Here is a 14,608-nt window from a genome sequence, read left to right as displayed (position 1 = left end):
ATATTAAAATAATTAAGTACAGTTTTCTTATAGTTGTTAAATGGAAAAAAAATAAAGAAATAAAATTAAAATAGTTTTAAATAGCTTATAGTTTTTTTAAGATAAGTTTTACTAAAGTCTCTATTAGCAAACTTAGAAGAACTTCATTACCATAAAGTTCATAACTGTAAGTGTTTTCTCAGTGTTTCTTTTTTATTAATAAAATTATTTTACATTAACTTACACTTAATTTATGCTATGCTATTAATGTTAAAATAATTAGCTCAAGAAGTTCTACATATGGATGTGGTAGGAGGTTCCACTTCTAGAAGCTAATGAAGACTTGGTGCTAAAAAAACTTCTGAATCAATCTTAGTTATGCAAGAAATAATTTAAAATGAAAGTTGGCCGAAATTGTTTTTTAAAAACTTTAAATTCCTAAAAATAGTATTTAAAAATAAGGACTTAAACTTAAAAATCACAACAAAAAATTTAGAACCATAAAAACCAGAAAAATATAAAACTATTTTCTAGTTTTGTCACTAAAGAAATAATAGAAAAGTTATAGTCCAACAGAACATCAAAAAATTATCATAACTATAATTTTATTCCTTGTGTAAGTAATATTTTAATACTCAAAAAATGCTTTAGTCAAGACAATGCTGGATCTTTATACCAACTTGGCTTTTTCTATTTTGGCTTTTGTTTAAAATTATAAGTAACAGGTAAATATGTAAAAAAAAAAAAATATTTTTTAATTTTTAGCACTTTAAACATTCTGAAATTAAGTTTTTAATTATAAAACAGCTTTTAAAAATAATATAAGATTTTTATTAACACTTAACTATTTTTAAAGTTCTTTAATAGATTTTAGTGTTATTATTTTGTAGAACTACAAAAAAACGCTCAAAACATTTGCTTTTAGGACCTGGTGTACGAATAATCATTCGGTTATTGAGTTGCACATGCACACCAGACCAGGGATACCTTTTAACTTCTTGTCGAGGACATTTTAAGCTGGTATTTGAAATTAATGTTCAAATTAATTTACATAATTCAACAAATAAATAGTTTTGAATACTAAAAAAATATTTTGCTTCAAGTTTTCATTATTACTTTCTCATAGAAATATGGCAACTATGCTCAAAAGCAGGGTTGCAGTTTTTAATCCATTCGATCAAAAACAGTAATATTAAGGTTTTATTTTTTTTTGCTATAACAGCATTGAATAATGAATTTACGATATGGCGTAGTTCACAAGTCACTTGTTGAATTTCTTTTAACTAAATGTAGGTTAAAGCTTTTTTAAACTGACAACAAATCAAAATTTATGTGTTTGTCTTTCAATTAATATTTTTTGTTTTTTGAGGTATTATTAAACTTGAAGACGTTGTTAAAACTTAATTTGTGTAAATTAAATATCAAATTTTGTATTTTATCTCCACTTCAATAAAGTTTAATCACCCTTCTTTGTTTTTAATTAAAAAACTAAAACCACAAGTTTTAAATGTTGTGCACTGTAGTTTCAAATAAAGTATGGCACTTAACGATAATTTGAACTTTATGTGTTCTGTAATACACTAAAATATGTTGAGGTTGACTATCGTATTACATTGATTTTAAACTTTTTTATTAATAAAAAACAGCACAACTACTTATTAAAACCTTTAGTATACAAATCATATATCAAAAACTATAGACCGAGTCCTTTTGATCATGTGACGGGACTCCCCAGTATTTGCTGAGTCAGCATAAATATATTATAAAAATGTTATGTTTTAATTAGTTTTTAATATGTTTAGGTAAGGTTAGAGTTAAGGGTACAAATAAAAAAACATTTTGGCTAAGGTGGGTAGGGTTAAGGGTATAAATATTAAAAAAAAAATAATTTATGGTTCAGCAAACATTAGTAGAAACACCTTTGCTTAAAAATAGGACCCTTATAGACCTGTTTTATAAAGGCTTTTTAAATTTTGTATTAAAATAGAATTCTTAATAAAAATATTGCAATAATATAAGAAATTGTTGTATAGCCATAAACTCATCTCATCAGTATTACATTTGGGAAGCTAATATTAAAAAAAATTTTATAAGTGCTGTAAATTCAACCTAATGAAGTGTTAAATTAACTAAATAAGTTTTATATTTGCGAATTTTACTAAATTTGAACTAAAGAAAGAAACTGATCATTTTATATAAGTTTTAAATCTAAAAAATACCAAAGAGGTCGGGGACGGGTCAAATATGCACAGAGAGACACTTTTGCAAGAAAAGTCACTTTGGCACAAATGGTCATTTTTGCACAAAAAAAAAATATGTATAAGAAATTACTGGTAATGGGTTAAGGGTACAGTGATAGTTAAAAAGAAAGAAAAAATATATAAAAAGAAAAAGTTATATAAAATTAACAAGAAGAAAAAAAAGTTACAGACCAAACTAAATATAAAGACTACATAACTAGCTTTTTTAACTATCCTTTGAAACTAAATTATAATGTCTTAAAAGTTTTATTGTATATTTAGTGTATATTCTTTATCAAAACAAAAATAAATTATTAAGATAAGAAAACATTATTTGTATAAAAACTTTAAAACTTGAACATAGTTTGTAACAGGGGCGTGTCTAGACTTTTTTCAAAGGGGGTTCACAATATTTTTTAGTTCTTAATTTCCCGCTTAAGTACGCATTTCTTAGGTATGCACTGCCAGTTAAGTACGCAATATTTAGCCGAAAAAGTGTTTGTTTAAAATGCTTTTTTCTGCTTAGTAACGAGAAAAAACATATAAGTAGTAATAGGAAAATATTTTATATTTTTATTTATTATACTGCACTAAATTAAGATAAAGAGCCAAAAAAAAATTAAATTTATAATAAATTTTTTTTAAGTAATTTAAAACATAAATATTTAAAATTCACTAAAAAAATAGGTAATTACTTAGGATGATGTCGCACCAATATCCAGCTGAAATTATATTAAACTCAATGTTGTTTTTTTACAATAACTATAGGCTTAAAACTTATATTTTATAAATACATAAATAAAACTTATTTATTATAAACCAATGAAACTTAAATATTTAACTCCTTTTTATTTTAAAACAAAGCAAATGATACATAACTTATGTACATCACTATACTGTAAAATATAGTAATTAACAATTAAGTATTTTAGTTTATAAAAAAATAATTTAATTCTAACTATTTATTTATATAGCTTGTTTAAACGAAGTATAATTTTAGATCAAACATACAAGGCTTGAAATAATGATTTTAAGCCTAAAATCATGATTCAAAAAGATATTAAACACAATATAATTTCAGCTTGATATTCGTGCGACATCATCCTAGGTAATTACAAAAAAATGTTTAGACTTTTACAACTAAATAAAAAAACCTTTAAGTTATAATTAAATGATTGCTTGATGGTGCAGGAATTCTAATAACGATTTTGAAATCTCTCTGAGTTAAAATTTAAAAAAAAAATCAAGAACAAAATTTGCGGCTAACACATATACAAAAATAAAACAACTTAAATGAAAAATATTAAAATAGCAATAAATGATAAAAGAATAAATTGGCAGGTCTAAAGATAATTTTGAAAACGCTATAATTTGAACTTTTCAAGGTTTAAACCCAGTTGGTTGACACATAAACAAAAAATATAAATTTTAAAGTACAAAAGCTTCACACAACATTATTATATACAACCAAATAAGTAAAATAAAATTTTAGTGATTATATTGGACATTTTTAAGTAAAAATGTACTTACTAGTTCAAAAACAATACTGTATTAAAAGTTATTTACACTAATTAACATTTTTTAGTAGGAACTAAGAGCATCATAGAAAAAGTTTCCTAGAACGAAAATGCTACTTTAAAACTTTTACCTATTATGACGTCATAATTGAAATTTTGTTTAAAATTTATTTCAGCTTGGCAAAAAGGAGCATTTTTTGTTAAGGAAACTTTTTTATCTTCAAGTGTTATAAATTCAACATTCATTTTTCAAAGTTTATCAAATAACCAAAACAAAGTCAATTAACAACGTTTTCAACGATATTCTAAAAACTTTTTTTCTTTCTTTTTTCTTTTCTTTTTTTCATGGGGTTCACAGGAAACAGGAAACCAGTCAAAACACGCCCCTGGTTTGCAAATGTATTTTTTTTGCATCTCACATTGTTTAACAAATTTTTATAAAACAAAGAAAACTTAGTTGTTTATCGTTATCGTAAAAATAGGGTGTTCCAAAACTAAAGATAGGTCAAATATGCACAAAGACAATTTTGCACAAAGGGTCAATTTTACACGAGTAAAAATTTTGCATGACATAAAAAAAATGTTAAAAAAAAAACTAATAAAAGAAAATAAATATATATATATAAGTAATAAAACCCCCAGTTAAGGGTAAGGGTTAGGGGTAATAGTCATAGTAAAAAATAAATTATAATAAAAATTAAAAAATAATTAGTACAGTATAAAAATAAAATGAAAAAAGTTACCGACAAAGGGTAAGGGTTAGGGCTAAGAGGTATAATTTAAAAGAAAAAATAAAATAAAAAGTAATAGTAAAAAGAAAGAAAAGTTACCGACCAACGGTAACGGTTAGGGTTAGCAGAGATTTTTAACAATTTTATAATTAAAAAAAAAAGAAAGTTTTAACGCATGCAAAACTGTTTTCGTGTAAAAGTGACCTTTCGTGCAAATGTGCCTTCATTTAAAAATAACCCTTCGTGAATTTTTGACACCTACTCTAAAAATAAAAAAAAAACGAGTACTAGTGAAATCCAAGTAGGATTAATGACTTTATAAAATTTCTATCAGTTAAACCAATGAGTGATTTTATTTTTGATTTCTCTCAAAAGGGGGCAACTATGAAAAAAAGTTAGAGAATCTGGTGTAAACGAATACAAAAAACTTTTACAGTTCAAATAAAAACAGACTAATAAAGTTTAATTACATCCTAATTTATTAGTTTTCAAGATAATTGTTTATCAACTTTGACCTAAAGGGCTGAAAACATTTTATAATCTAAATAATTAAAACTAATGACTATTTAATTAATTAGTTTTCATTATAAGCTTTCATATTGATTGTAAATTAACTTTAGCATAGTAATCTAAAAATATTATAAAACTGTTACTTTGTTGATGACTAAAAATTTTATATAAAAAAGCGTCTAAACAAATTAAAATTAATAAACGATATGAATCACACATAAAGCTTAAACTACAACTGACCATTGTTAGTTTAAAACTTTTGTTCTGAAACTTTTATTGTTTAAAAAACTAGAAAAAAAAAGTTTTTATAAGTTGTCATAAGAGTTACTTTTAAACTTACTAATTAAAAAATTATTTGAAAGCTTAATTAGAAAAAAAGTCAAAACTTTAAAATTACTAAAAGCAACATATCTGTATTAAGAAATATAACATCAAATTAATTTTAGAACATTTATTTTTATTTATTATATGACGAAACAAATACAAAAATCTGTTTTTAAACAGTGAAAATTAGCAACATTGATCGCAACAATCAGTATTATTCTAATTTATATTTTTTTGTTTTATGAACTCTTAACTTATGGACGTATTAAAATATGTAGGTTAATTATTGTCAACTAAAGGTAGTATCAAAAAAAAAAGTCCATTGTAAATGAAGTAAAACATTTTTCAACATCTATTATAACGAGAATTACTTCTTGTTAAGATATTTAAAAAATAGTCACTCATAATTGTTGCCCAGAAACATACTATTCTACCTGTAAATAAAGATTTCATGTCAAAAAGATTTTATGTTATCTGTTGTTTTTAACAAAAACAGTTAAGCCAAAATACAAATAAGTACTTGATTTTCAAACAAAAAAACAAGAAAAAATTAAGAGCATAGAATAGTATTTTATAAACTTGGCAAAGCTTTCATTTTAGTAAAAGTTGTATAACTTGGTTAGAAGCAAAGTTTAAAACAGCTAACAAACTTTCACTTCACAGTTTACATGAGGTTAGTATATGTAACTTAGATTCAAGAAAACTAATAAGAAATAATAATTGAAAAGTTTTAAAATCTAGTAATTAGAAAAAAAAACATTATTAAGTAATCTACAGCCGGAAATCGTAGAAACAATAAAAGAGGTGAAAGGATTTAAGCCAAGTCAGTTGCTAAAAAACTTCAAACGATCGAAATGAAGCTAGCCTTGGTGTTATCAGTCTTATTGTTGAACTTTATTTATTTATCTGCTGGTTTGAAATGCTATTTTTGCAGTGATACGTATAATTCAATACCTAGCTGTGAGCTCAACCGAGTTGTTATCGAATGTCGGAGTTGGGAAACATACTGTGAAACAGGTTTTTTTAAAAACCCTAAAAACGATTGTGGGAACGGAGAATACTGCATAGAGAAAGCATGTCAACTTAGTGGATCAAGGAAGAAAGGATTGTGTGATGGGCCTGGAACATTCGAACGACAACTTTCAGATAACATTACTGTGATATCTCATTGCTGTACAGGAGATTTGTGCAATTACTCAAACGACATCCCGAGCATCACACATAGCTCAGCGCAGAACTTGTATTTGAACACTTGTGTTTACCTTTTAGTTTTACTTTTTTTCTACTTCAATTAGTATAGTTGTTGACAATCGTTTTTACACATAAAACTTTTCAAACTTGCGTCAAAAAATCTAGATGGAAATATTATAGTAACTACTTTTGTACAGAACTTGTTAAAAGTGTTCAAAAATTCATCATTAAAACTTGCTGCTTGATAAGAAAAAATTATTAATGTTAAAAAATATATATTATAAACAATTAACTGATAATTATGTGCTTAATAAGTACATAACTGTAAATAAACTTTATTAAATCTAATAGTGCAACACTCTTATGTTTTTTAAAAGTTTTTTAAGTTGTAAACATTAACCAAGAATAAAACAAACATTAAAATATACCATAAAACTTTTATTCATTGTTAAAAATGCGAAATCACTTATTATACAGATAACTTTTACCCTGTATTACTTTTGTCTTATTTGTAAATTTTTTACAGCTAGTTAAAAAAGAATTTAAGTTTAAATTATTTAAAGTATTTTGTTATTTTCAAGTGATATTCTCTAAAAAAAACAATTCATTCTCAATTAACTATTATAGTTAATGTTTAAAAATATATATTTTTTATCAACAACAGTTTTCTTTTCCTTGTAGGCTTGTTTAAAGTTTTAATCTCTTTGTTTGTTTTATATTAGACATTTCTTTGACACTTAATGAATTTATTTCAAAAAATACACAAGACTCAAATTTCATTACAGTATATATATCATGCTTAATTCATCAGTTGTTTACTAAGTAATAATAATAAGGTTTCAAATCTAGCTTATAAAGTGCAAGTGTAATCAATGTAAAAATAATAATAAAAGAGCAAATGGTAATTAACAACACATAAGTACTTCTAATTCCAATGCAATTTAAAAATGAATAAAACAAACGTTACAACTTATAAAACTATCTATGTAACTATATAACTAGAAACAGTATAATCAAAGTCTTTATGTTAACACAATTCAGGTTTTCTTAATAAAATACATACAGCCTCAAGTTTGATTAAATCAAGATAATGAAACAGTTTTAGTAATTTTAAATATTTTCAAGTTATAATTACTTGCACAATCAAGATTATTAACTAGGTGTTCTGCAATAGCAGATCTTTTTGAAACATTTACTACTCTTATAGATTTACTTTCCTTGTTACTCGTTTTACAAAATTTATCAATACTTTTTGGAATATGCTATTTTATCCATTTGCCAAAATAGTTTTTTGTTTTATCGTTTTCAGTGAACAACAAAAAAAGGATAACTAAACTTTATACTTTGATGTAGCATAAAAAACATAATAATCTAAATCTTATTTACAAAACAGTTTTATTACTAGAATTTTTAAAACCAAATTACACCATAACTTATTTAGTTTATTATACAAACTTTAAAAATATTTTCAAATGGCTTTCAGTAAATAGCTGACTTTTAACTTTATTTACGTAAATAAAGTAACTTGTTAAAGTTAGTTTTTCACTAAATTGATTAATTTTGTCAGTTATTCTATTAACTATACTTTGAATCGTTTAAACTAATCTTGTATTTTACTACTTATTGTACTAGTGTTTTAAGACACTATTTTTATGTGTTAAAGTAATAATGAAAGAGTACTGTTTGAACTTGTAATTATTAAATATTCCAGTGAACTTGTTCCGCTAGAATCTTTATTAGCAAACGCTTAAATTTATATTTCGAATATTTAAATTGAGTTATTTAGTTTTGCTATTATACTACGTAGAAAGTTCTAGGAGATAATAACCATAGCTTACCTACTAATTAATATTTTTTTCAAATGTAAGTACAACAAATATAAAATGTACTCTAATATTTTTTTAATAGTTTAATGTGTCAAAAACTACTTTGCAACTTTTAAAAAATTTAAATAACTAAAAAACTTAATAGAAAAGTTCACAGCCCTCAATAAAGATTTGGTATTTTATAACTTAAATGAAGCTAATAGCAAAACTTAACCTAACAAAGTGGTTAAGAACAAAAACGTCTTTTGATATAATGGGTTTTTAACACTGTGCACCAGGGTTGCCATAATTTGAGTTCATTAAATTTTACGGATGCAAATTAATGTTTTTTGAACGCCAAAATAGCACGCTCAAAATATTTGATCATTTGATCGAGTCAACAAACTTCAACTGAGCTAGGTAAAAAATAAATACGGTTACCAATCAATGAAACATATAATAAGGAACAGTATTTATTTCTTTTACATAGCTCAGTTGAAGTGTGTTGACTCGTTTAACACACAGAAACATGTATCAGTCTAAAGAAAGAAGGAGCTTTATAAATCGTTATTATTCTATATAACAGTGAAACCTTACTGAGTTGGGGCAGTGAAACAATTTTAGACTACCTCGCAGCTGCTACAAGAAAACTACAGCTGAAATTAAGCAAATGACACTTTATTTACAAAACTAGTTCGTATATTTAACGTTTTTATTAAAGCAAGAGTACTTAAAAATCAAAACTTGACTAGAATCGCTGGTTATTGTCACTTTTGTTGAGAAACTGTTTTTTAGTATAGTGTAGGCAGCAAAAATTGAGAGACTTGTTTGCTGCTTTAAAGAGTTTAACTAAGTTTATTTTTAAAATAATTTCTTGATTAGTGTCATAGTTTTACTAAACAGCTTTGATAGAATAATAAAAAGTCCGTATATCGTAAACAAAAATTATAAATACATAAAATTAATTTTAGATGAATACTGAAAAGCGTATATTTTAAATAAATCATTTTAAATGAATATAAAAATTATTTTATATTTTTTTTTTACTTTTTGACATAGGTACAAATTAATAAATGTAACAAACATTTAAGTCCAGAGTTAATAAGTTTTTAAATGTTTTATAACTATAGTTTTCGAAAAGATAAAAAAAAAAAAAACTTTAACTTTTAGAACAAGGGCTGTCACAGAAAAGTGTTAAACTTAATTATGTTACATCAACTACATCTTTTTAATGAATAAAGTATTATAAGCACAAATAATTGTGATTTGAATAGATGATTATAGACAGTCGGTATAGTTTACTTTGCTTAGAAAAATAATAATTAATAAATGTTCGATACTTTTAAATACAAAAGTGTCTTTTTTATACTAATTTAATCACATATCGTATCATTGTTTTAAGCATTTAAACGAACCAATACAATAAAAAAACCTTATAAGTTACTTTTACAACTAAAAAAGTAAAGCACTGATTTTAAACTGTTTTTATTCTATTTTACTTTAATAATAAAAGTTGAAATTACTTAAACAGTGTTTTTTACATTATACATTTGCTAATGAAATTAGTTAAATAAAATAGCAAACATGTTTTTAACAGACTATTTTTTTTGACATTTTTGTTTTCCAGTTTAAACATAAACTTTACATACTTTTGCTAAAGTTTGAATCTATTTGGTTATTAAAGTATTTTATGCTGTTAAACAATTTTTTTTCTTATAAACTTTCAAGTAGTTAAGTATTTTACACTTTTAAAATTGTCATACGAACTAATTAATTTTTACGTATGCTATGGTAAAAAAAAGCATTCACTTTAATTTCTTAAAAAAACTGAACTCATCTACAACAAATTTTAGATAAAAATTATTACAAGTACGAAATCTTTTTAAAATACTTAATATCTCAAACAAAAAATTTTTATTAGCCATTTCTTACAACTGAATTCAGGATGTAATTGAAGAAAAAGGATTTAAAAATAGCAGGATTTGATTTTTTTTCGGTTTGAAAAAAAAAAGTATTTAAGTGTTAACAAGAATTATCCAAGCCGAAAAAAAGTAATATGCTTGGGTGAAAACAATTTTATACAGTTGCAATTTGCATAAATTACTGCATGTCTTTAAACACTTCCTTAACTACTTTTCATTTAAAGTTTTATCCTGCGATTTTTTTCCCAAGGTTTTAAATAACCAAAATTAGAAAAAAGTTATATATATATTTTTTAAACAATATGTTGACCTTTAAAGCTTTAAAAAGTTTAAGTAAATGTTTTCTATAATTATTGCTTAAATAACTGCTAATAGTAATGAGTAACTACTGCTCAAATTGTAAACTAAGTTATAAAACATTTCTATATGCTAAAATAAATAACATACTTTCTTTGAAAGAGTTCAAAAACACATTTATTTGTCGTAATTTTCATTAAACAACTTGTTTATATAAGCTGTTCCTGTGAGAAATAATAGTATTTAAATTGAGTTAGAACATTTAAAATCCATTAAACTGATATTTCATAACTTCGCTCTCTTAACAAAAATATTTTGTTAATTCTCTTTCTTTGAAGTTTTTATTGAAATATTTTTTTAAGGGTTTTTATCAAAGTTAATCGTGTGAAAAAGGAACTAAAAAAACATTAAAAAAAACACTGTAAAATATGTACTTTCAAAAAAATAAAAAGCAATGAAGAAAAAAAGTAACCCATTATCTTAATATTGCTAATACCAACAAAACAAAAAAAAAGTTTTAATTTGTTGTTTAAAGTTTTCATCCAAAAAATTAGTATAGTCATAATAAGTTTTTTTTTTGAATAAAGGTGAACTAGAAAGTTATATTCGAATAACATTGTTGTTTACAATTTGCTTATATTCAGCTATTTGTACGTAATACTTCTACGGTTGCGGTTTCCTTTATCGGCTGTCTTCCTTTTTTCCTTTTTTCTTGTTTTTCGCTCACACTGTTTATAAGAAGCTGTTGTTTGCATAAATTTATTTAAACTTTATTTCACTTTTTAAGGAGAAATGAGTTAAATGCATGTTACTTTTTATGTAGGTCATGATTAAAAAGTATTTCCTTTCTCTGTTTAAAAGTTAGTTTTTAAGCTTAGAAGTAGTTATACATTATTCTTTTTTTGTGCAACTTCAAGTATAATATAAAAAAAATATTACAACAGTTTATTTATTTTTAGATTGTAAAATAAAAATGGAAAATTACGAGACAGTAGAAATAGAGGAGCTGTTGGAAATGGAAGATTTTGCAAATAAATTCAAGAAACGAAGAATAGATCTGAAGTTCACTCAAAAAGATGTGGCTATTTTCTGTTCTGATTATTACAATCACGAAATGAGTCAGACGACTGTTTCCAGATTCGAAGCTCTTGAACTCAGGTAGAATATTTTATATATATATTATCTGTATAAATACTTGATTGATTGTTTAAAATAATTTTTTGTTTTATATTTAGTAGCAAACTTTATATGAAATAAATTGAGTTTAGCTTTGTTGTAAACGATAAACAAACTATGTTACGCTTTTGTTGCAAAGTTTTTTTGAATATATTTGAAGTAAAACTATTCTTTATGATAATAAAATAATAATAGTTTTATAGAAATAAACGTATACTAATATTAGTTTAGTTTAGAATTTTTTAAAACAGAAAAAGCATTTGTAAAAAAGGCATTTTATTTTTTATTTTATTGTAACCCAACAAAAATGTTTATATATATAAACAAATATTAATTGTTTGTAATTGTAAATCGTAGTTATTAAAAATAAACATCTTTTGACAATTACTTTTGAAAACAATTTTTAATTAAAGTATCCTAATAAAAATAGAAACAAAAATCACTCCAACATCTATAAACCTACTAAAATATTAAAAGAATAAGTTATTAAAAGTAAATTTTTTACAATCAACAGTTACAACAATACAAAGAAGTTAGCACCATACTTTAAAGACTGGCTTGAACATGCAGAAAAAAGTAAATCTTCAGGTTAATATTTTGTTCTGACTGCTTAAAAGCTTGTTTTAAAATATTAAGTAACTGTTATGTTTAGTTTTAATCTTTTTATAAAAATTTTTGTACAATAAGAACAAAAATATATATTTAAAGGTAAAATCAAGGTATCTCCTGTAAATTTAAATAGAAATCTGTCACATAAAAAACCTCGTGGTAAAAGAACTTTTATAAGCGGTACAAACAAAATAAATCTCGAAAGATTTTACAACAAGGTTTGTGAATTGATTAAGAATCCAAAATAATTTACTTTATAAATCCAATGGAATTACATAAAAAAAATCAAATGCATACGGCTAAAACTTTTTTTTGTTTATTTATTAGTTTGAAGGTTTTATCATTATATTTTAACGGTTTTGACTGAAAAAAGACTTAAAAAACAACAAATACTACGAAAACAATCAGAATAATTTTTAATAAATACTGCAACTTTTTTATGCAAACATTGCTAAAATAATTGTGATTTTTTTTTAAAATTGTAGTTTTATTGTTTAAAATTTTATTATCTCAACTTTTACAACTGATTTTGAAATATAATTAATCAAAATCCAAAAATAATTAAAGCTTGTTTTAATTCCGCGGTTTCGTTTAATTATTTAATTGGTGCTGTAATTATAATTCATAAAGCAAGCCAACTGTTAAACTTAATTAAGATTTTTAACCAAAAACTTTACGGCGTGCAAAAGTACTGTTAGTCCACAAAATACTTCAAACAAATAGTTTTTAACAAATTAATACTATTTTTTTTTCAGAACCCCCACCCTCGTAAAAGCGAAGTGAAAAAAATCGCGATAATTTGTGATTTGAAGGAAGACACGGTGAGAAACTGGTTCAACAACCACAGATCTTCTAACAAGATCAAGACAGAAGTTAAAGAAGAAATTCAGTCTGGTATCAAAGAATCAAAAAGTCCAGAACCGAGCATTAATGATCAAGTGATTATGAAGAATGATGAAAAAGTTACAATTGTGAACTCAAACATAGGCAATGTATTGCCATCCCTATCTGATTGTTTAAATGAAAACTTAAGCAAAAATAGTGAGTTTTCAGTCGATTTACACAACTTTGAAACTGTTGATTTAGGATATCTTTTAGCAAAATAAATTTTAATTAAATTCTTTTATAAGCTTTTAACAACTTAACAGTTAATCTATACAAACACGATTTAATATTTTAGCATTTTTCACTAAACTTTTGAGTTTTTATTATATTACAGTATTTTAATACTTCATTTGCTTAAATTTATTATGTAAATTGTACTTTTAAAACTTTTCTGTTGCTTCATTGTTTTATTAAGCGTTTTTATCTATCATATTTATTATAAATTTTCTTATAAACTTTTCAGTCAATTATTTTTTGTAGTGCTTTACTATTTTTGAATTTTGTGAAAATCATAGTATGTTTACCGTTTAATACAGTACTTTAAAGATGTAATCGCTTTAAAATTATAAATCAAGCAAGAAATGAATTAGTAATAAAAAATTAAGCCTTATGCTTAATACATTTTTTAAAGATTAAATAAAAAAATCATTGTAAAATGTTTTTTTACTTTTTGTTAAATGTCATTTGTTAGCCACATAGCTTTTAAAAAAGTCAGAAGTTATATTGCCCAATAGATTTGTAACTGAATTGGTTTTTAACCTAATATTCAAATTCAATTATTCAAAGCAGTCATCTTCGTAAACTAAAAGTCATTTTTAATATCAAAAAATAAATACATTTTACTACGTAAAAAGTTTTTTTTTAGTCTCGTTATATTTTTTTCTTGTATTATATTTGTATTTGCATATTTCCTGACTTAATATATTTAATGTATACTTTAAACTTGTGACTTAAATCAATAAAAGCAAACTCATAGAAAAAAAATTGTTTGTGATTTTGTCAAATTTCATAATAAATATGGAATATCTTCCGAAGTTAATAATCTCAAAATTCCAAATCAGTAAACTGTTGTTCAACTAGTCTGTAAGCAATTTACTAATAAGCTGTATTCAAGTAGCTTTTCGGTAGAGATAAATTTTTAAAAATAAGAAATCAATGCAAAGTTTAAGAAACACATGTAAGTTTACAATTTTTCTCTTTACATTTCAATACACGCTTTGCTACGTGTTTGCCGAATTTCTGTTTCCCATTGCGTAAAACTTGTTATAAACTCACCAATTAAACTTTTTAGAATAGTATGCGACTTTACTAATGAACCTATTTTGTTTTAAAGTCGTCACAACTGATTTTAGTTTTTTACTTCAAATTTATTAAAAAAACTTAAAATACTTTTTTTAATTAAGTTTTTTATTATATACTTTA

The 14,608-nt window shown here is 24.1% G+C and overlaps 1 protein-coding gene across 1 annotated transcript; it reads left to right on the top strand.

Moving 5' to 3' along the window:
• Nucleotides 1–5,969: 5,969 nt before the first annotated feature.
• LOC145833036 (silk gland factor 3-like) lies at nt 5,970–13,407 on the top strand. Its single transcript, XM_082940238.1, has 6 exons — nt 5,970–5,974; nt 6,260–6,555; nt 11,476–11,674; nt 12,207–12,280; nt 12,401–12,519; nt 13,057–13,407. The coding sequence occupies exons 1-6, from the start codon at nt 5,970–5,972 to the stop codon at nt 13,405–13,407; spliced, it is 1,044 nt and encodes a 347-aa protein (XP_082796364.1).
• Nucleotides 13,408–14,608: the final 1,201 nt, after the last annotated feature.

The sequence above is a fragment of the Thalia democratica genome, chromosome 4 (assembly GCF_965202585.1).
Source record: "Thalia democratica chromosome 4, ktThaDemo2.hap1.1, whole genome shotgun sequence".
Taxonomy (NCBI): Eukaryota; Metazoa; Chordata; class Thaliacea; order Salpida; family Salpidae; genus Thalia; species Thalia democratica.
Note: the sequence above shows the minus strand (reverse complement) of the source record. Positions and strands in the feature narration are given on the sequence as shown.